We start from the raw sequence: 21351 nt of genomic DNA on the forward strand, positions 1-21351 counted from the left end.
ACTAAAAAGTACATAGCTAACTGTTGTTCCTATTAGGTCAGCATGTGTGATTGTTTAGTCTCTCTGAAATAAATGGGTTTTTGTCCTCACAGCAATCTCTGTACTATAGGTATTTGAGATGTGAGGGAGTATATATTCTGTTTTCATTTACCCCTCTGCCACCACTGTGTTTAACCATTTAGTGCAGAGATGAGGTCAGCAGAAGTCACGCTAACATCTTCCATTCTGTTTTTCCCAAACCGAGGAGGAGAGAAATCACTTCATAATGAATTGGTGAGCTCTGACTCAGTCCCCAGATCTATTCACTGAACAGCAGTGGCATCAGAAAAGAGCTGAGTTAACTAGAGGCAAAATTTCTTCTACTTTATCCCGACTCCTTGCAGATAGGGGCATGTCTAGAAATGTGGCATATTTACAAGTCACCCTCTACTTGAATGACTATTGTGATCAGCGACCAAAGAACGTGTCACATCCAAATGGGCAAGCAATAGCCATAGGGCTGGCAACTTCATCATCTTCACCTGATGTCCTTCATTCTGCATCAAGTACTGCTTGAACCTGTAGATTACTGACTACTGAGAGAGTTGACTGATGTCATTGTGAGGCCACTCTCAATTATCTTTGAAGGGTCATGGCAATTACGGGAGGTTCCTGAGGGCTGTAAGAAAGCAGATGTCACTCTTGTCTTCAAGAAGGGCAAGAAAGAGGATCTGGGGAACTGAAGGCTGGTTGTTCTCACCTCGGTCCCTAGGAAAGGGATGTAGCAAATAGTCATGGAAACCGTTTCCAAATGTCTGAAAGACAAGAAGGTGACTGGGAGTGATCAGCATGGACTTACGAAAGTGTCGTGGTTTAACCCCAGCTGGCAACTAAGCACCACACAGCCGCTCGCTCACTCCCCCCCACCCAGTGGGACAGGGGAGAGAATCGGAAAAAAAACCTCATGGGTTGAGATAAAGACAGTTTAATAGGACAGAAAGGAATGAAAAATAATGATAATTATAATAATAATAATATGACAACAGTAATACTAAAAGAATTAGACTATACAAAGCAAGTGATGCACAACGCAATTGCTCACCACTCACTGACTGATGCCCAGTTAGTTCCCGAGCCGCGATCCGCCCCTCCCAGGCAACTCCCCCAGTTTATATACTGGGCATGATGTCATATGGTATGGAATAGCTCTTTGGCCAGTTTGGGTCAGCTGTCCTGGCTGTGTCCCCTCGCAACTTCTTGTGCCCCTCCAGCCTTCTTGCTGGCTGGCCTTGAGAAGCTGAAAAATCCTTGACTTAGTATAAACACTACTTAGCAACAACTGAAAACATCAGTGTGTTATCAACATTATTTTCCTACTAAATCCAAAACACTGCACTATACCAGGTCCTAGGAAGAAAATTAACTCTGTCCTAGCCAAAACCAGGCCAGAAAGGGAAATCATGCTTAACCAGCTTGATAGCGTTCTATGATGAGATGACTAGCTTGGCAGATGAGTTGAGAGCAGTGGATATTGTTATATCTTGACTTTAGTAAGTCTTTTGACACTCTCCCCCATAAGATTCTCATAGACAAACTGATGAAGTACAGACTAGACAAGTGGACAGTGAGGTGGACTGAAAACTGGCTGAAATAGCTTAAAGGGTTGTGATCAGTGGCAGAAAGTTCATCTGGAGATGTGTCACCAGTGATGTACTGCAGGGGTTGATACTGGGTCCAGTACTATTTAACCTCTTCTTTAATGACCTGGATGGTTGAACAGAGTGCACCTGCAGCAAGTTTGCAGATGATATAAAATTGAGAGGAGAGGTTGATACATGATATGATTGTGCTGCCATTCAGAGGGACCATTTGACTGCCTGAAGAAATGTGTAAAGAGGAATCTCATTAAATTCAACAAAGGAAAGGAAAAGTCCTGCATGTGGGGAAGAATAACTCCATGCACCAGTACAGACTTGGGGCTGGCTTGCTGGCAAGCAGTTTTGCACAAAAGGACGTGTGGGGTCCTGGTGGACACCAATTTGAACATGAGCTGGCAATGTGCCCTTGCAGCAAAGAAGGCCAACAGCCTCCTGAGCTGCATTAGGAAGAAAGTCCCCAGCAGACCAATGGAGGTGATCCTTCTTCTCTACTGAGCATTGATGAGGCTACATCTGGTGTGCTGGGTCCATCTCTGGGCTCCCCCAGTACAAGAAAAACATGGACATGTGGGACAGAGTCCAGCGAAGGGCCATGAAGATGATTAAGGGCTTGGAGAACCTGATGTACAAGGAGAGGCTGAGAGCTGGGACTGTTCAGCCTGGACAAGAGAAGGCTCAGGGGTATCTTATCAATTTGTGTAAATACCTGATGGAGAGAGTAAAGAAGATGGAACCAGACTCTCCTCAGCAGAATCCAGTGAAAGGACAGGATGCAACAGGCACAAATTCAAATATAAGAAATACCATTTAAACATAAGAAAAACCCTTCTTCCTCTAAGGGCAGTCAAACATTGGAACAGGTTTCCCAGAGAGGCTGTGGAGTCTTCATTCCTGGAGATATTCAAAACCGCACTGGACGAGGTCTTGAACAACCTGCTCTAGGTGCCCCCCTGCTTTGAGCACAGGAGTTGGACAGGTGATCCCTTCCAACCTCAATGAGACTGTGATTCTAAAAAGTGCTTAACCATTAAAAAAACCCCTAACCTACTTCTCCCCCCCAAAAAACCCTGAACCCCAAAAATGGACAAACAAATATTGTGAATGATTACATATTACTGCCTTACTACATGTGGCCTTCACTGTATTGTGCCACTGTAACATGTTGCTAATAATGCAGAAAGACAAAGATTTTAACGGTGGTTTAAAAATTACTGGTGGGGATGGACTCAATTTATCCCAAAGGTAGGAGCTGCCACTAGCTTAATGGTTCCACTGCTTAGAACAATTAATAAAATATTCACAAAATTCTATATTGCTAGATTGCTGATCCTTATTAGGCATATATGTGCACTATTTCATCCACGTCATTTTCTCTGGCAAGCATTTTGAAATCCACTTACTGAATATTCTCAGGTATAGAAACAGTACGCTTGTGGGAGCAGAATGTCTGTGTGTTAATAAGCAAAGCTTTCCAGATAAAAGTTACAGAAGAATGCAGAATGCTTGACATTATCTGGAGTTATTTACACCTAAAAATGTTAGTCTATTATCTCCAGAGCCAGTATTTAGAAGATTCAGGGTTTACTTTAAAATGTGTCATGTTTTGTTTTGCGGTTTTTTTCAAGGTTCTTTGAAGTGGCTCTCAACCAACCTTAACTTTTTTTTCCTGTGAAATACAGTTCTTATAATAGTAGAATTATTGCTTTATGGCTTTATTTGTTAGAGTTCTCAGCATCTTACAAAAGCCTAGTCGCATTTGACGCTCTCTTTTTAAGTAGGACACTTAGCCAAGGAAAGCAATAAGGACTCTGGAGATCACTTCTCAAGCTAGAATTGGGGCGGGGGGCATAATTACATCTACTATTAAAGTAAGATTTCAGAGGCACTCATGTATTTGACAATTATGAGAGACCGTTATGTATTTCCTTTGCCTTCATGGGAAGGGAGACTCTGGTAGGAATATTTTTGTAATAGCTTTTTTTAAATTTTATTTTGGAGGCATTTGCAAACTGCGCCTTTCGTACACTTTGGAATTGTTGCTCTTTCTTTTTAATGGCATTTTGGTCTCTTTTGTCACATCCATGCAAATCCATCTTTTGAGTGAGTCAGAAGGTAGCTTTTTGCATGGTTACTTTTGTAGGGCTCAATGTTCTGGTGGGATGAACATTTCCTATTACTTTTAGATGAGGCTTAAGGTAAACAACAAGGACCCAAAGGTGCAAAGATGCAGAAGGAAATCCCTGTGGGAATTTTTGAACTGCTTGGGTGAAAGAGTACCTGCAGTAGAGTGGGACAAGTACTTGCAGTAGCTCGAGGAGCCTCAGTGACTGAAGGTCTCCAGAGATATCCTTTGGCTTATATCCTTTTTGTTTAGTACCTTGTATGATCCCTTTTAGGGCATCACTGGACTCAGGGGGTAATACCTGCTGTAGTGTAATAGTGTAATAGTCAAGTAGAATGAGGAAAACTGACTGGCGTATGCTGTTTATGGGATAAATAAATTATTTTGGGTCAATATATTTTATTTACCTATAGGCCTTTTTCAGTGCTTATTGCAATTCTCTCTCTCTCTTTTTTCCCCAATTGCCTTGAATTACTAAAGCTTATGAATAGCTTCTTAGAGCTCTTTTAGTTCCTAACTTTTTTTTCCTCCCCCTGGGAAGAGCTTTGTCACTGAATATGTGATGGTAACATCTTTTTAGGCTAGGAAGGAAAAATGCTGTTAAACTGATGGCTTTAAGTATTTTTTAAAACAAGCAATTTAAAAGCAATTATTTTAATGAAAAACTGACTGGACAGCCCATAAGCGGATAGAAAGTATATTTACCTTGATTCTATGTGTAATTAAATCTACCTGTCTACCTGGATGTGCATGCATATACGCACACTTTTTAATACTTTTTTTTCCCCAGACTCGTGAGCAACTGCAAGCTGATCTTCTCAGGTGTCAGGCAAAAATTGAGGACCTGGAGAAAGCTCTAATCGAGAAAGGACAGGTAAAAGGCTCTCTTAATGTCCTCTACCACATCATTTTCTCTCTTGCATGCAGTGGTGCCCTTGCCATCTTCATTGCTTGCTGGTGTGTTAGTGTGACTGATGCAGCTTAATTGCTACTCCAGCAATAGATCACTTAAAGAAAGGAAAGTATTACATAGGCTAAGAAAATGCCATTAAAGATTCATTTTCTAACACATAATACACTAAAGCATAATATCGAAATAACCGCATGTACATGCATTGTAAATTCTATTCCCATTGTCAGTTGGTGCAGGCTTTTCTCCTGTTTTCCATTTTGTTTATATCTGCTATAAATTCCAATAAAATAAATATTCTATATTTGTACTGGAGAATATTTTTTGTGTGTAGCATAGAAAAATTAAAACACCAAATCACTTCCACACACGCCTCAGCTAGAGGAATGAACCACTTCTAGTGTGTCTGGTTATTGAAAGGCACTTGCAGTGTTACTCTCCTGGGCTTAAATTCTTGGAGGACCCAACTGCTTTCAAATCCCCGTGCCATCACACAGAGTAAAATTAGGCCTTATGCTTCAGTATATCTTGTAAATACTTGAAGATGTGGCTACTGATGCATATTTGATAATGTCTAGGATCTTCAGGAAGGCTGATTAAGAGTTATGAGAGTGCTTTTAAAAGATGTTCAGTTGCATAACTTCTGGAACGCACTGAGAAAATTGGGGAGATGCTATTTTATGCTTTCTTGTTTGAAATAACAATTTTAAGATTGCAGGTAGCATATGGTAATAAAATAAGATATAGCTATCCATAGATACACATTTCAAAGACTAATGATCCTGTAGCATTGAATAAAAACAACCTACAAATAATGCCAAGTTAATGATATTACTGTTTTTATGGTTTATTCTTTGTAAGAAAAAACTTTCTGTAAGATTCTGTATAAATACAAATAAATACCATATTCAAATTAGGGATAAAAATTGTTTATGCTAGCTTCCACACAAACTGCAATTTGCTTAGTAAATTCCATGTAAATAAAATATTACTAAAAATAGAGAATAAGTTATCAATCTAAAAATGATGGCTCACTGAGTGTTTGGAAGAATAAATGAAACTGAAGACCTCTCGAGGATCTATTGCTGACATTTTAGTGTGTTGATGATAAAGGTGTTGTGGGCAAATTGCTGTGTAATTGAAAACATTAACAAAATAGATGACTATTACAGTGTAAAATGTAAGTACTGCGTATATAAATAAGATAAGTGAAGATGGATACACATGTAAGAAATTACTTCTGTGACTTTTGCTTCCAGAATGGTGTGTCAAAAAGGTGTGTCTGGAAATCAGAATTTAATTAGTTATTACTTTATGAGATTCATAACCACATTTTCAACCTTGTGTCTCTTAGTAATCCTGAGAAGGCTAACAGGGATGTGACAAGGAGCAATATGATCTTGTCCCTAGTGGGCTAGTTTGTACACTGAGCATTAGCTCTCCACAGAAGTGGTCACAGTGTCTTCCTGGGAGCTCTAGCACCTGCTCAGTTCTCCTGACCTGTTAGTATTTACATTCAACAAAATAAATGGTTGTGATGATAAACTGACTTCTTTGTGCACTATGTGATTTCTTTTTTATTATTATTACTTTGTCATTTAGATGGTTATGGTAGTGATGATGATTTAATAATACTTGTGAAGTGTTCATTTGGGGAACCAGTCCCTAAAGTGCTTTTGAAAAGAAAACAATGAATCAAAAGATCCTAGTGTATTATCCCAGGAATTTTTAGTCTTTACGGCTTTAGGAAACAGAAGCAGCAAAGACCTTCACAATTTTCCTGAAGTCAAATTCAGAGCAGGAGATTAGAATCTTATTGTTAAGAAATTATTTGAAGCTTGGCTTATAACAATTTATGTGTAATTTCAAAGTCAGTGTCGATGGCTCTTGTTAATCTTTCATCAGCTCTATCTATCAGAATTCCCCTAGATGTAAAATAAGACTAATAATCCATTTCTGCAAGGTACATTGAGATGCATGCATAAGATACTTTATATTTAGGGAAGAAATTCTTATAAAATATTAGTAGTGGTAAATAATAAATCTCTAAATATTGGAGTATGTAACGTGCCAGATGAATTCTTTTTGAATCCTCAGCTCTCTCAGTGGCCTGGTGTGTATATAAATACAGTTCCACTGAAGTTAAGGTTTTCTCAGAAAGTCGAGTTGAACTTCATTGAGAAAGACACAGAAGTTAATTATCAATAGGGCAAATTAATCTATTTTTTCTAGTTGTGTGAACTGGAATAGTTGAACCTACAGGTCTGATGTAACTGTTGAACCTGCCTTTTACCATATGCATGCATTGGGATATCCACCCTAAGTCTGTGTGTGCAACTCTTTGTTCATTCCTTGACCTTAGTAAAATGCTAGTTAAATGTTAAACTAGACATTGGATTTTATTTTCAACATTTCTTTCATTTGTTTCAAAAATTCTTGACAAATGTCATGCCTTTTCAGTACTCATTGTAGTATATTATTCTTAGTATGATACTTATAACATCATAACCCTGAAGAGCTTGTTTACTGCATGAAAGTTAAAATGCACTTGTACATTCTTGTATATGAGTGGGAAAAGGAGAAAGAACAGTAGAATATGAAACTGTAGTGGACAGTAGGTAGAAAAACTAACTTTAAACTTTTTTAAAAAAAATGCTAATTGGAGTAAATATTATATCCTAATGTTTTAGATTTTTTTTTGGTTGACATTTCAAGGCTGGTTAATGGGCTGGGATATCCAGATTTCATTAATTTCTTGTGCAGCATCAATGTGCAAATACCTTGCTGACAAAGTATCAGCCTTAATACTTAGTAAAGACATTTAGATTTTAAATAAATTATCCTTTTTGCCTAGAAAGTAATTGGATCTAGAGTTAGTATGGCATATTAAGTGTTCAGTATTGTTTTATTAAACTTATTACAGCAGTATGAGCTAGGTTACGTAAATACTTTTCTCTACAGGGAGAACAGAGCAAATTTGGCTGTTATAATCCATTAAATCTGAATGTCAAAGTATGGCTAGCAGTGAGGTTTTGTAGCTTGGGTCTTTAAAGGGATATTTGATGAGGCCTTTTGAAGCCATGGAAAAACCTAAAAGGAAAGATCAGCTTTGGAACAAGTGATCAAATGGAAACAGCATTTTCAAATGGAGTATAGAATATCTTATGTCACTTCCCTTCCTCCATAGCCTTGAACTCCTTATCACAAACACTGTGTATTAGCCAGATTCTCACACTTTTAGCAGAGGGCAATTAAATGCATACCACTGAAGCTTATTTTCAGTCATTTGGGGTAATTAAATGTTTTTCTTCCCTTTCTCCATTGGGATTTGCATTACACCACTCAAAATAGGATGATTTTGCAAGAAAGTTCCCAACTCTTTGCAATGGAAAGAAATAGTTTTGAATTAAGCTGAGCAAATAAATGCTTTTTAAATGACATAAAATATCATATAACTGTGTTCACCCACAATTGCTATATGTAAAGATTTTAAAGTGTATGCTTAGCTGGAACATATTAGGAAACAAGATAGCTTCAGGAAAAGAAAGGAACTTTTATTTTCTCTGTAGTTTAAAATGTAGTTTATCATTGAAATATTTATGATAGCTTTATTTTTCAATGTGTGACCATTTTTATACTTGAAAGTACAATGATGTCTGAAATCTTCTAATTATTGTGGTCATTCATTTGTCTTGTTAAACAAAATATATATAATTTTAATCTTTTTAATCCTCTTCTTCCTCGTAGGATTCAAAATGGGTAGAAGAAAAGCAGCTGTTAATCAGAACAAATCAGGAGTTGCTAGAGAAGGTATGTGTTCAGAATCAGGGAATATTTTCATAATTGCTGCCCTTTATCATAAAAGGAATGGTAAAAGGAAATGAATGTACCAAGTACTGGAACATCAACAGGAAAACTGCTTACTTTATTTCTCTCCAGAAACAGAAATTTGGATAAAAGTCTCTGATTAAAGTACCAGTATGCTTTTGTACTCTTTGGGAATGGAAGCTGCTCTTTATTGTGGAATTACATGTTGTACAGTAGAACCCAAGTAGAACCCAAGCTGGCTGACGTTTCTGGTGTCCAACAAAATACAATCTAAAATATTGAGCGTAACATGGGATCTTGTATTTTGCCAAACAGTTACACAAAGATTATTATTGTCCTGATCACTAATAAAATTGCCTGCTCCCTTCAGCCTTCCATTTTTTACAGTTTTTCCACACATTAAGTAATACTGATTGATTTAAGACTATTGTATCTTTTACTGTCTGAGATACTCAGAGCTGAGCATCCTCATTGTCATTCATCAATATTGGTGGGAAAGTTAGCTAGTACTCAGGAAGTCAAAGAATTATTTTTGTTAATTCATAGCTCATTATTAATATAATAGGAATAAGATAACCAAAGAAAAGTTCATGACTAAAAGTAGCTACAGCTGCACTTAATTTTTCAGACACTTACATGGGTAGTACATTATGCCAGATGTTACATTTCTATTTAGTTTCATACAAATAAAAAGATCACCCAGTTAAGCTAGACAGTAGACCAAAGTTATTAGTTGGCACAATGAATAGTCAATTTTGAATTTCTATTTTGTCATTGTTAGCGCCCCAAAGCACAAATCTGGAAAATTAAAAAGTAAGCATTAAAACCCCTCCATTATTTTCTTTCGTATACTGTAAAGAGTAGACGTCTAGTTATGCAAAGACAATGAGAACAGTCTACCCAAATGTTCATGTAATCCAGTTTCAGTCACTTGATTTTAAAAGAAAGCTTGTATTGCTTAACTTATTTACGTATAATATTCATATCACTTTTCATACTACTTCCAGATTACTATTCTAAGAGAACATTGACCATTTTCTGCTGGCAGTTCTCACAAATACTTTCTGATGTGATGTTCCTTCTTTATCTCCATGACATGGCCCAACATCTAATGAGAAACTGAAGTAATTAAGTCTTGTCTAAACTCCTGGCCCGTAACTCTGTACAGTATCTTTTCCATTGCTTACGGGGTGTTATGATGTTGTGTTTGTCTCATAGATTTACAGAATGGAACAAGAAGAGCATCAGTTGAAGAATGAGATGCAAGATGCAAAAGACCAGAATGAGCTGTTAGAATTCAGAGTTCTAGAGCTTGAAGTAAGAGATTCTCTCTGTTGCAAACTCTCAAATGGAGCAGAAATTATGTTTGAACCCAAGCTGAAATTCCTGTAAAGATTACTGATGTCTGGTGCATGTTTAAGGGAAATCACTTAGGTATCTATTTTTTAAATGTTGTATCTTGGGATAATGAAATTGATGCCACTGCCTTAATATGTTTTGGAGAGAGTGCTCACTAATGTTTATAAAGATGTAATATAGCTAATATATATTGCATATAGTTTGTTTTTCATCTAATAAAATATTTTGTTTTCCAATATTTTGCCTTTTTTATTTGTTTCATTTCCATAACTGCTCCTTTCCTGCATGTAAAATCACTTGGTATGTATACTACAGCCTTGGTTGGCATTGTTTAAATTAACACACCTTCTCACATCTTGCATGCAGTGATCTGACTAAAGATCTGACACATCCATCACATCAATGTATAATTGCTTTTAATTACATTGATTTAAGATTGACAACATTAATATGAAGTAAAATTGTCTTAAAAGAACACGTTTTGATAGCAGCTTTGAAAGAATTTCTCTTACCTGAAATCCATCTTCTGATGGTATAAAATGGTCATGGACTGGAAATAATTGGCCTCAGTCAATGAAAAAAGGAAAAAAAAATCTCCGAGAATGTCAAAGTTAAAGTGGTGAAGCACAAGTACAACTTCTGTACGTGAAAGTAGTATGTTGCCCATAGCAAACAAATTCTATGCTTTGCATAAATGAAATAACAATGAAATTATTATAATAACAATTTGAACATGTAGCCTGTGATTACAGTAGAAAGCAATGGTTCTCGTCACCTTGTAAATGGGACCCATGTTGAATTTAGTAACACTAAACTAGTTGTGTGTGTTGCACAGTTGTCACACGGCTGTATTGCCTGTTAACACATTGTTCAGTTTCAAAGATCATCAGCATTCTTAACACCATTTAGAATAAACTCTCCAAGAAACCTGTCATTGTCACTCCTCCGTGATTTTCATCACCCAGCACGTTTCACCAAAACTCTTGGCATGTGTAACTTCTCTGATAAAGATTAAAATGTCATGTCTTCCTGTTATGTAGACATTCTGCTTTTTGTCTTTGACATTTCTTAATCTTTTTTTAATCTTTTATCAACCATATATTTTGATGTCATAGCCCATTATATTCAAAATTATGAATTTAAGTTATTAGAATTTCAGTAGATGTTCAGGAAAATAAACATGCTTTCTAATATATATATTTTATTAAACAACTGTAAAGTAAAATACTGAACAATTTAGCATTTGAATTGGCAGTTACACTAGAAACTGCTTCCTAAAGTGTAAGTGTTCTTAGAAGTAAAACAATCTGAAAAATTTTCTTAGGAAAAGAAAAAAAGGGCTTCAATACATCCTTCATGAATGTATTTTTCACATGGAAGAATCACATGAAAAATAGCTCAGTGTGATGTGTCAAGTTTTGTCGTGTGCCAAATCTTTAAGGACTTGTTTCACAGAATAACAATGGAAGTATTTTTGTGTGATTGCAAGAAAAGATTTTTTTCCTTAGTAGGCAAGCATCTAGACACAAATGTGACTGATAATGTGAATGCTTTAGTAAAATCATGAATGCTTCTGGTAATCAGGACAGTATTTTTTGAGAGCAATTAAATTATTTCGGATGAAAATTAGGCTAGAGTAGAAAACACAACCATTTGTTTATCTTTGAATGCAAGCGAATTCAGGTGAGTTTAATGCAATAGCAACTGATTAATTTTTTAAGAAATAGAGAATGGTAACTGAATTTGGACAAGAATTAAGCTTCTGGGTTTGGGTTACAACAGCTAGGTCATTTAGGCCCATTTCAAAATCAGACTATTACTGCAAATATTATTTAAAATAGAGCCTATGAGGGGGAAAAATGCATAGAGTACAGAGATTTTTCCCTCTACATTGTAGTTTCAAATTAGGTTTAAGCTTGTTAATGAACAAGAGTTGCCATGCTTTGTAACTTGCTTGAGTGAATGGATGCAGCCCGCTTGCCATATCAATTAAAGCACCTCATTTTGTGATTTGGAAAATGGAACAATGCATGGACGGTCATAGGAACTAAAATACTTGCAATAGCTCTCTTTCGTCGTACTGTCAGAAACCGAAGCTCTTGTTACCAGTGCCTCCTCTTGCAATATGGAGACGAAATCTGATTTTCCTCACTCGTGTTCCCATGGCCATAGAGAATTCGGAGTAAGACGCTGTGCCTTGGTTGCCCAGAGCCTTCAATCCAGTCATTTTCACAAGCACGTTAAAATTTAATTTAAGTAAAATTGCTTATTTATTGTTTTACTGTATTTCTGCCTTCTGAAGATATAATAGGTTAGTATTTTTAAGAAACGCATGCAAGTCAAGTAGATGGGCTGGATAAGTTTTAGAAATACTATAGTTTTAGATAAACGGGAATTTATAATTTCTAGTTTTGGCGTAAAGAACATCATAAGTGTAGAGTAGTGCTGCCTTTCAACATATTCCGACATCCTGGGTTGTGCAGTGAATAGGACTGGGGATTTTACATGCTCTAATAGAAAGGTTAACTCTAGAATAAACAGGGAGCAGATACACAGCTTTAATTTTATTGAGAAAATCTTCAGTGATAATCTTCATGATGGAGTTTAAATTTTTTTCTGCAGTTTCTTCTTCCTAAATTGTTCTTTGTTCCATGAAAGAAAGCAATAGTTAAATAAGGTTATAACCACCGTAAAAAACTGCAGAGTTTTTTAGGGCTCCAGTTAGTTATTTGGCCAGTGTGCAAGGGTTTCTGCATCTGAGGAGTGTCAGTTAACATTGCAGAAACTGTGTGTGCATGGAATCAGTTGGAAGCTAACACCATTTTTGTGCTTAGCTAAAGCCAAAATCCTTCAAATATGGTGAAAGTAAGAGGAAATACCATATATTTGGAATGTGAATAGGAATCTGCCTTTTTAATGTACAAGCATGTTTTGTAAAGACGGGAAATAAACGTTTACATATAATCACACATGTTGTTTTTAAACAAAATCTTTCCTCAGGAGAGAGAACGAAGGTCGCCGGCATTTAATCTTCATATAACCACCTTCCCTGAAAACAATGGAAGTGCACTTCAACTGTTCTGTCAACAGGAAGGAATAAAGGTATATGTAGAGCATTAGTAACAGTTGGATGGCCAGGAACTTTTTCAGAATGACCAACCCAATATCCAAACAAATGGTTTGCCATCTTGCTGTAGGGAAGAGAATATGAAAAACTAAATATAGTAAGAAAAGATATTTTTAACTGGGGAAAGGGTTTCATAAGAATATGATCTGGTAGTCTGTCAGGAGTTCATAAATTAAAATGAAGGCTGGTCAATCACGATAATTTACATTTAGCCTAGGGTACTGCTGTAAAAACATTGCAGAGAAGAACGTGGATGTTGATGTAATTCATTGTCAGGCTTGCTACAGTACTTTGTTCTTGATATTAAATGTTTTCATGTAAGGTCAGAAATATGACATTTACCTATTATTTTATACCCAATTTAGTGAAGCACCTATGCATTTTGTTTGTTGGATTAATATGCTTAAGTTATTTGCCTAGGCCAGGGCCTTGAAGCATGAGGTGCCTGATCCAAAACTCATTCGTGTAGGTGATACTCTTATTTTAGATCAAGCAGAAGATAAACATTGGGATCTTACTTGGTTAGCTTCTGCTATGAGGAAGCAAGAATTACTCTTTTCACTTCTGTTCTCCCTCGAACAGGCTGTCTGTACAAATTGATTTGCATGCTGGTTCACTTAAGACTGAATTCAGACTTGCTTTGTTAGTAATGTTGCACAACAGGCCAGAGTAACTTTTCTATGAGTAACTAAAGTGGAATATCTCTGTGTGTTATACTCCATGGCACTTGCTAGTAATTTATGCTTGTATTTGTAATTGTGTTTACAAGTCCTCTTATAGAAGGCTTGTTTCAATTCAGTGCCTTAATAAGTGCAATACTATCTGTAGTGGAAATAAACTGAAATTGTAGGCTGCATATTGTTAGGGAGCTCAGTAGTCTAAAAGAAAAAAAAGTTAAAACCTGATTCTTACCTACAGGTTTGATTGGGTAGTCATTTCCCAAACCACACCAAGAGTCATCAGTTAGCATATTACCTTTCAAATAGAGCCTCCATGGGATGCCATACCTGCTTTTTAGCTTATCTGTTATTCTAATTTGCATGTTGGCTGTAGCAGGTACAGCTTACCAGGATCTAGAATTCATATTTTTTCCATTGTCTTCTGTTGCATTCCTAAACAGAGGTGTTTTTTTCAATCTGCCTTTCAGTTCACTTACCTGGAAGCAGGGGCAGTCACCTAATACGGGCATACTGAAATTGTTGACTTTTTGTATGTTTTCAGTGTCTTTCGAAATTGATAGCATCAGTAGCAAATTAGATTCTAGAATGATGCAAAATCTGATTTGGTTTCTAAATCTTCCTATATGCTTCATCATGGAAATAAATGAATTAGAATGAGTATTTCTGGCTCAATAGGTGCAAGAACTTGCATGTCTTACTGAATTCCATTCTTCACTAGCGTAAGTGATCAGCTAAAGAAGTTTCCATTCAACATTGTCAATGCTGATCATAATCAATAGTTTTGTTTTTAACACCGATCCAAACACAAGTGTGTATTAAGCTCCGCACCATTCTAAAATTACTGATGTGCACTGTTTAATAGCTAATGTAACATTTGGAGACACTGCTGAAGTGTTTGGGGAGAGAGGGAAGAGAGGGAGGGGACTTCTCAGGGTAGATCAACTTGAACACAACACATTACTCCTTTTTTAGAGCCAGGATGGACTAATTTGTAGATTGTCTCCCACATATGTGTCTGGTCTTCAGGAAATCTTTCATTTCTTATTAAGCCTTCCTCACTGGAGTCTGTTGGGAACAGAATCATGAGCAAATATATTCTGGTGTAGCTATGTAATTTGCGAGCATAGCTAATTTAGCTTTAAAAAATTTTAAAGATTGATCATCCTGACTACCAACATAATGCAGCTGCACAACACATAGATGCAAACCAGCACATTACATACTGTAAGTAATGAAACTAGTGAGCCAAGACACAGCCCTGTGAAATGTTGGCCTCTTCTAAGAAGTGCTGAATATGAATAGAAGTTGAGAGTGCCAGCATTTAACAAGGCTGTCTTGCTCTATGCATGTGTATTAAGCATTTTGGACTAACATGAACTGGTCTCTGCCCACGCTCGCAAGTCTTCCTACCTTCAAATAGCATGGCTGCATACAAGCTGTCAATGGGAATGATCTCTGGTCCACGTTAACTTGTGGACCATGCTTGGGATAGTTCAGGAGAATGTCGTCAGCACAGGTTTAACAGTTCCATGAACCTTTCCAACAACTTTTTAAAGTAGAAAATAGAGTTCTGGGCCTAGGAATGGACCCTGGCACTGTGTGAAATACAGACATCATGTGAAATTTATTCCTCTCTTTTTGTATCAGAGGAGTGTTTTCTTTATTTCAGTGACTGGGCCTTAGTAAGGATGGTTTGTTCGCTGCTTTTTGTGGGTCTGGGGGCTGACTGGCAGAGAAACCTGACTTTCTACTCACAAAGGTTGTGAGCTGATAGTGTTTGGATGAGCATGTTCAGCCCACCGTGCATATTCCCTTCTGCCACTGTAAAGCTGATTTGAAACTCCACACTTTCGTTTAACAAAGAAAATAAAAAACAAACCACCCAACAAACCTTCTTAGCAATTATTTTGTTCATGCTCTCTGTCTTTTTAACTTCTGTAGCTTGATGTGCTTGATGCTCCACTCCAAACAAACAGAAAAAAACAGTCCTTCAAGCCTGTTTATCAGTTTTGATCTTTCATCTGCATACATCAGCAAGATGATAAATGTGAATGGTACAGGAACATTCTGCCCTCATACACAGACATCCAGGTTGCTTGCTATAATCAAGAGTGACATTTGGTTTTGTCTCTGAAAGTATCAATAACACTTTTGTAATTGTGATGCAAAACTAATGTTTCACTTATTTACATTTCAAGTCTTTTTGCATGCAGAAGTGAATAAAGGGTACAAGTGAATAACGGGTACACAAAATGTAGCATATAAAAACTGTTTCTCAACTACTTTATAAAAAATAAGTGTTGAACATCTTTTTCAGGACGTGAATATATCTGAACTTATGAAGAAGCTAGATATTCTTGGAGATAATGGGGTAACAAATTTTTAATTTCAAATATACTCCTAGTTTTATGGTTATTTTAAAACAGGGTTTTTTTCCCCACAGCAGAAAATAGCATTCAAGAAAATGCACTGGGTGATTTTTATATGCCTATATTTGTATGAGCAATATGAATGGTTAGGTGCTACTTTTACAAACTTAAAATCTTTCCGTTAAACTGATGCTAGTGAGAAGTGTATTTTCTCAAGATAGGATTTGATCTTGGCTGAATGACATGGAAAAAAGGCACTGTAGTAGGCAGAGGGAAAAGATATAAAACAGGCTAGAGGAGAAAAATAAGGAAGTAAAAGCCAGACCAAGTTATTCCTGAAGTTTTCCTCTTACGTAGTAATAGTAGAACCTGCTACTGTGAAGGATGCCTCTGCCAGGAGTGGATTTTCTGGGAGAAAGGGCAAGGATAATTGGTTCCCTTTCTTCCCCTGTATTGCCAAATGCAGTATGAAATTTTGGTCATGCAGTTGGGGCACAAACATCCATGGAGCTGGGTCCAGTTTATAGGTAGTTTTAACAGTTTGAGGTCTTTATAATACTAATTTTAAGCTTTAGATTTACTTTTTATGTTGAAAGTTCTGTGGAAGTTTATATGGTACTTGCTCTTTCTTTGCATTGTTTTCGTTAGTGGGAAGTCTAGCTCTGAAGTACATGAGGGGGAGATTGACTTGCTGCAGGGCTATAGTCCAGTGCACAGGCATTTTTCTGCCTAGGGGAAAAAAAAAAAAAAAAAGAAATTTCAAAATCCCTGACAGAACTTACTTAATTTGCATTGAATAATGAAATCTTGCAAAAGTATTGTGGGAGTGGTGTACTGAAATAGAGTGGAGACTAAGTATCCTTGGTTTAGCTTTTAATTCTTTCAATCATGGGATCCTTTCTGGTCATGTTTATAAAATCCTAATTGTTATAGCTGATTTATTCTTTAAAGTACAGTTAAAATTTATTGCTTGTGTTGAAGGATGGATTTCCAATCCAATTTAAAATGCATCTTTTTGTATTTTAGAATTTGAGAAATGAAGAACAGGTTGCAATAATCCAAGCTGGGACTGTGCTTTCACTCTGTGAAAAGGTAGAATTCAGTAAAGATTTTTCTCTGCCTAAAGACTGACCATGTCTTCTAAGATATCACATAACTTTGCCAGGGAAGCATGGGTTTTCTGTTCAGGTCATCTGGATTGGAGCATGTATTCATCCTTACATGACTGTTGGGATTGTGATTTCTTGAGGTAAAATCAAACTTACAAAATAAACCCAATTTAAAAATAAAAACATGTTTTAGAGATATTCCCTTAGAATAAAGTACTAAAAAGCCACTTAACAAAAGAGACTTCATTCTCAGAAGTGCCAATGTCCTCAGCTCTCTGAGAACAGGGTGCTGTGAAGTCCTCTGTAAGTCGTACCACCATGGTCCATGTTAGGCTCATTTCTGTGTATGACTGAAAAAACTCCAAGTGGTCTGTGGTCCTTTCCTCTGTAAGTTAGTGGGCATAGATAGCGAAAAAGTAGTTTGTACAAGATAGGTTATCAGTCAGGTTTACTTCTCCAATTACAGACAGAATATAGTCTGTAAATGAATAAAGATGACATTTAGAACTAAGAAAGACTCACCTTTTTCTCTGAAGAAGCTTTGTCCGTCCTCTTCATAGGTTTCTATTAAATCTTTCCTAGATGTATTTTTGAAATTCAGAATCAGAACTTTAAAATTAAAATTTGAGCATTTTGTGATAATTGCTTTAATTGGTATAATTTTTATAATCTACTTATCTAAATATCTTAATGTAGATAATCTAAATTAGGTAATTTATAGTCATTGATTTAAGTGAGTAATTGCTATAAGCAAAATAAAAATGAGGAAAAGTGCTAAAATCCCTACGCTTTTCATTGCATTATAGCATTAAAAAGAGGAGGTGATGATCGTAGCCCTTTACATCCAATAAGGAAAACGGAAGAACCCCAGTACACAAGGCTAAGATAGAGAGCAAAACTGGCCAGACTTTAGGGATTGGATTGGGTTATTATTGCTCAAGTAAATTAGTGCTTGTGCAAAAAGTGCCACTGGAATTAGGGAGCTTGTTTAATTTGTGTCGGAGTGATGCAGAATAGAACATACACTTTGTAATCTATAAATTATTTCCATTAGCAACTGATCACAGCAATAAGGGATTGGAAGCTTTGTCAACTGAAGTAATTCCTAAATGGATAGAAACATACAGTTACAATGGAGACTTTATTTATTTATTTATGCTAAAGTTGGTCTATAATTTTATTTCACATATTTTTTTTTTCTTTTTTTGACAAAAGTTCCTAGTTTGCCGTAATGGATTTTTTTTTGTGGTCTTATCAGATAATCTGGTTATTACAGAAACTGAACACTCCATCAGAAAGATGGAGATTTTAGTTTTATCTTGTATAGGTAAATAGACTGCATTTAAAGAATGAGATGAAAATACTTCATGTTATCTATGGACTCTATCCATTTTATGTCATTTTAGTGAAGTGTCTCACAGTAATCTAGTAAGTACAAGCTGATAGCAAATTCAATCAAGAGGGTACTCTGAAAAGCATGAAACCTTTTCCTCTTTTTCATGGTGCACATTTGAGGTACAGGCTAATCAAGTGGCTCTGATTTTCTCAATAACAGAAGGCACTATCCATGTCCAAAGTTTACTAAGACAAATAACAGAAAATAGTCTTACACTGCCCTTAACAAAACAAACACGATATCACGTTTCATAATACTGTGTTTTACAGCACAGACAAAATCAGGCAAAATCTGATAAAACTGGATGATTGTTTTAACATAAGTTCTGTTGGGTGCATATACTGAATTTACATTAAAAGAAATTTAAAGCAACTCCACTGCCTTCTCCAGTGTAATGTAACCATCTCAGATGTCCCTCTAAATAAGAGCCAGACAGCTTCCCATGTACATTCCTGCAGTTCCTTAATTACAAGAAACTATCATATATAATCATCTCATAATGGGATCTTTTGGTAGAGAAATGGTACTACAGACAAAGATGTTGTGCTAGTTATATTCACATGAGCTAATTAATCACACTCAGTGTTTATTTAGATGAAATCTATTACACTTAGCTACTAGAAGTGATCTTTTGGAAATCAAGCTGCCAGGCAAGGAAAGTTTCTGAGTTCTGCTGGCATAATTCCAGAAGCTTAGTTTGAATGCTACAATTGATTACGACTCCATGGTTGTCTCTTCTGTGCCCCTTGGTTCCAGAAAGGCTTACAGGCATAGGAAGATCAGAATCAATATTTAGTTTTGCATGTCATTCATACCTTCAAAAAAATTAGACCTCTAATTTTTGCAAATAACCCTTCATTTGCAAATATTGAGGGTAGCTGTGAGAGATGCTGAGGACTTCCCATTTCTATTGTTTTCAAGGGTTCAGAATGCTCACTGTCTTGCTGAATCCTTTATCAGTGGGGAGGCTTTCCTTAGGAATATCTTCAGTCCGTCACCTTCAAAATGAAGAAAACAAAGATGATGAAAATAGAATCACTGGGGAATACAGTGTTCCTGTTCACTTTTTTCAGCTCTGTATGAAGCTAAACTTACTAAGTAGATATAAAACAGGTTTCCATTTTTATCCACCAGTCTCTTAAATAGTGGAAGGTCCAAAAGGATGAAGTAATGAATTCACATTTTGCTTATTTGTAAACTTAAGTTTGTAGATTTCCTGTCTAAATCTTTGGAAAAAAATTGATATGTCATTATTTCCTTTGAGTCTGAGCCCCAATGAATTCACCAAAACCCTAAATTAAAAAAGTTGATATGTAATGCTTACCAAAAGAATTAAAGTAAATAGGAGTAATCTAGTGTTAGTAAGCAAAGCATTTGAGGAAAGTGATAATCATCAGTGGCAAAGCTACAGTTGGTCTTAATGGGAGCTGATGGTACAAAAAGAAGCATTAGTCTAAACTATACTCTCAGTAAACTAGTCATTGATCCTTTTTGTAGACCGATAAGGAAATAAAACAATTCAGAACTGAGCATTCCCATCCATTCCCATAAACTTAAATGCTAAATATTAATATAATCCTAGTGATGGTTAGTAATTAAGCAAGAACCTTTTATCCATGCACTTAGCTATTACAAAATGTAATTTTACCTTTGGAATGCAATGACCATTCTTCTTTATTCTGATTGTTTTGTTTATCACCAGAATGGTAAGGGATTCATGGTAGCAACCGCATGAACTTCCATCTGTCTGTCCATTTTATTGTTCCCTCTACATTACCAACGTTTTATAAGTGAGCCTCTTCCCACGAATGGTGCAGCAAACTGTGCAAAATAAAGGAATGAGTTTGCCACCTTGTCTTTTGTTTAAATTGCCATCTGGAAAAATGCAAGACTGGTGCCCTGAAGTCATATGATGGTTTTGCAAATCAGGCCAACAAGCATTGGGTGTATCAAGTTAGAAACAGTCAGGTTGATTTTGCATTCTTGATCCAAGTCTATTTGGTATCTTGAACTTTACAGGGGAAAAACCTTTAATTTATTATAGGAAAACAACCTCCACTTGTTAGTCTTTAGTATGTTTCTGCAGTCCTCCATTCTGCCTATGTTTTCACAACCTGTTTATTCATGTGTAACTTCAAAGTGAATAGATGGTAAGGGGGAAGCATATGCCTGGGAGTGTTGGCAACAAACCTGCAAAATGTTTGGTGCAAATTTTTCAAAAGCTCTGTTTTTTTCATTTTTTATTTTTTCCTCTTTACACTGCTATGTTCCTATAGTGGTTAAAACAGATAGAGGGAACAGAAGCTGCACTGACACAGAAGATGTTAGACCTGGAGAATGAAAAGGTAAGGAACAATAACTAAAAATGTAATTCATTTAGCTAAAATTCATCTCAAGGGAACACGTATAAACTTTATCACAGGTTGATTTGCTGCCTTTCTCTGCTTAACAGAAATTGCTTCATGGTAAAAAAGGCAAGAGGTTTCTAGAACAATTGATTGCTTGTATTCTTTGGGGCGGGAGGGAACAGTCAAATCTATATAGAACAAAAATAGCAACATATATACAAATTAGGACACGAAGGCATAACTTTACAGAGCATATTAACCAAACAGTGTGAAATTGTCTTTGTGCTTTCTCTGTGTATTAATTTGTCTGGCAACAACATCATCTTTTTAATCTTGGGGTCATGTTAGAATTGTCAAGGACATTCATTTGCTCTCTGGTATTCAGCTTCTGGACAAATTGTAAAGACCTCTGACTCCAGATGACCTTTCTTGCCCCAAGGTCTTCATGCTTAAAGACAGAATGTTT

At 36.3% G+C, this 21351-nt stretch overlaps 1 protein-coding gene across 1 annotated transcript in view; it reads left to right on the forward strand.

Moving 5' to 3' along the window:
* JAKMIP1 (janus kinase and microtubule interacting protein 1) overlaps positions 1-21351 on the forward strand; it is a 110566-nt gene that overhangs the window by 61300 nt on the left and 27915 nt on the right. Inside the window, exons 11-17 of the mRNA XM_050895653.1 lie at positions 4550-4633; positions 8417-8479; positions 9716-9814; positions 12857-12958; positions 15981-16034; positions 17059-17124; positions 20814-20882. Of these exons, the coding sequence (XP_050751610.1) occupies positions 4550-4633; positions 8417-8479; positions 9716-9814; positions 12857-12958; positions 15981-16034; positions 17059-17124; positions 20814-20882 (537 nt within the window). The remainder of the gene's footprint in view (positions 1-4549; positions 4634-8416; positions 8480-9715; positions 9815-12856; positions 12959-15980; positions 16035-17058; positions 17125-20813; positions 20883-21351) is intronic.

Source organism: Gymnogyps californianus, chromosome 4, assembly GCF_018139145.2.
Source record: "Gymnogyps californianus isolate 813 chromosome 4, ASM1813914v2, whole genome shotgun sequence".
NCBI lineage: Eukaryota > Metazoa > Chordata > Aves > Accipitriformes > Cathartidae > Gymnogyps > Gymnogyps californianus.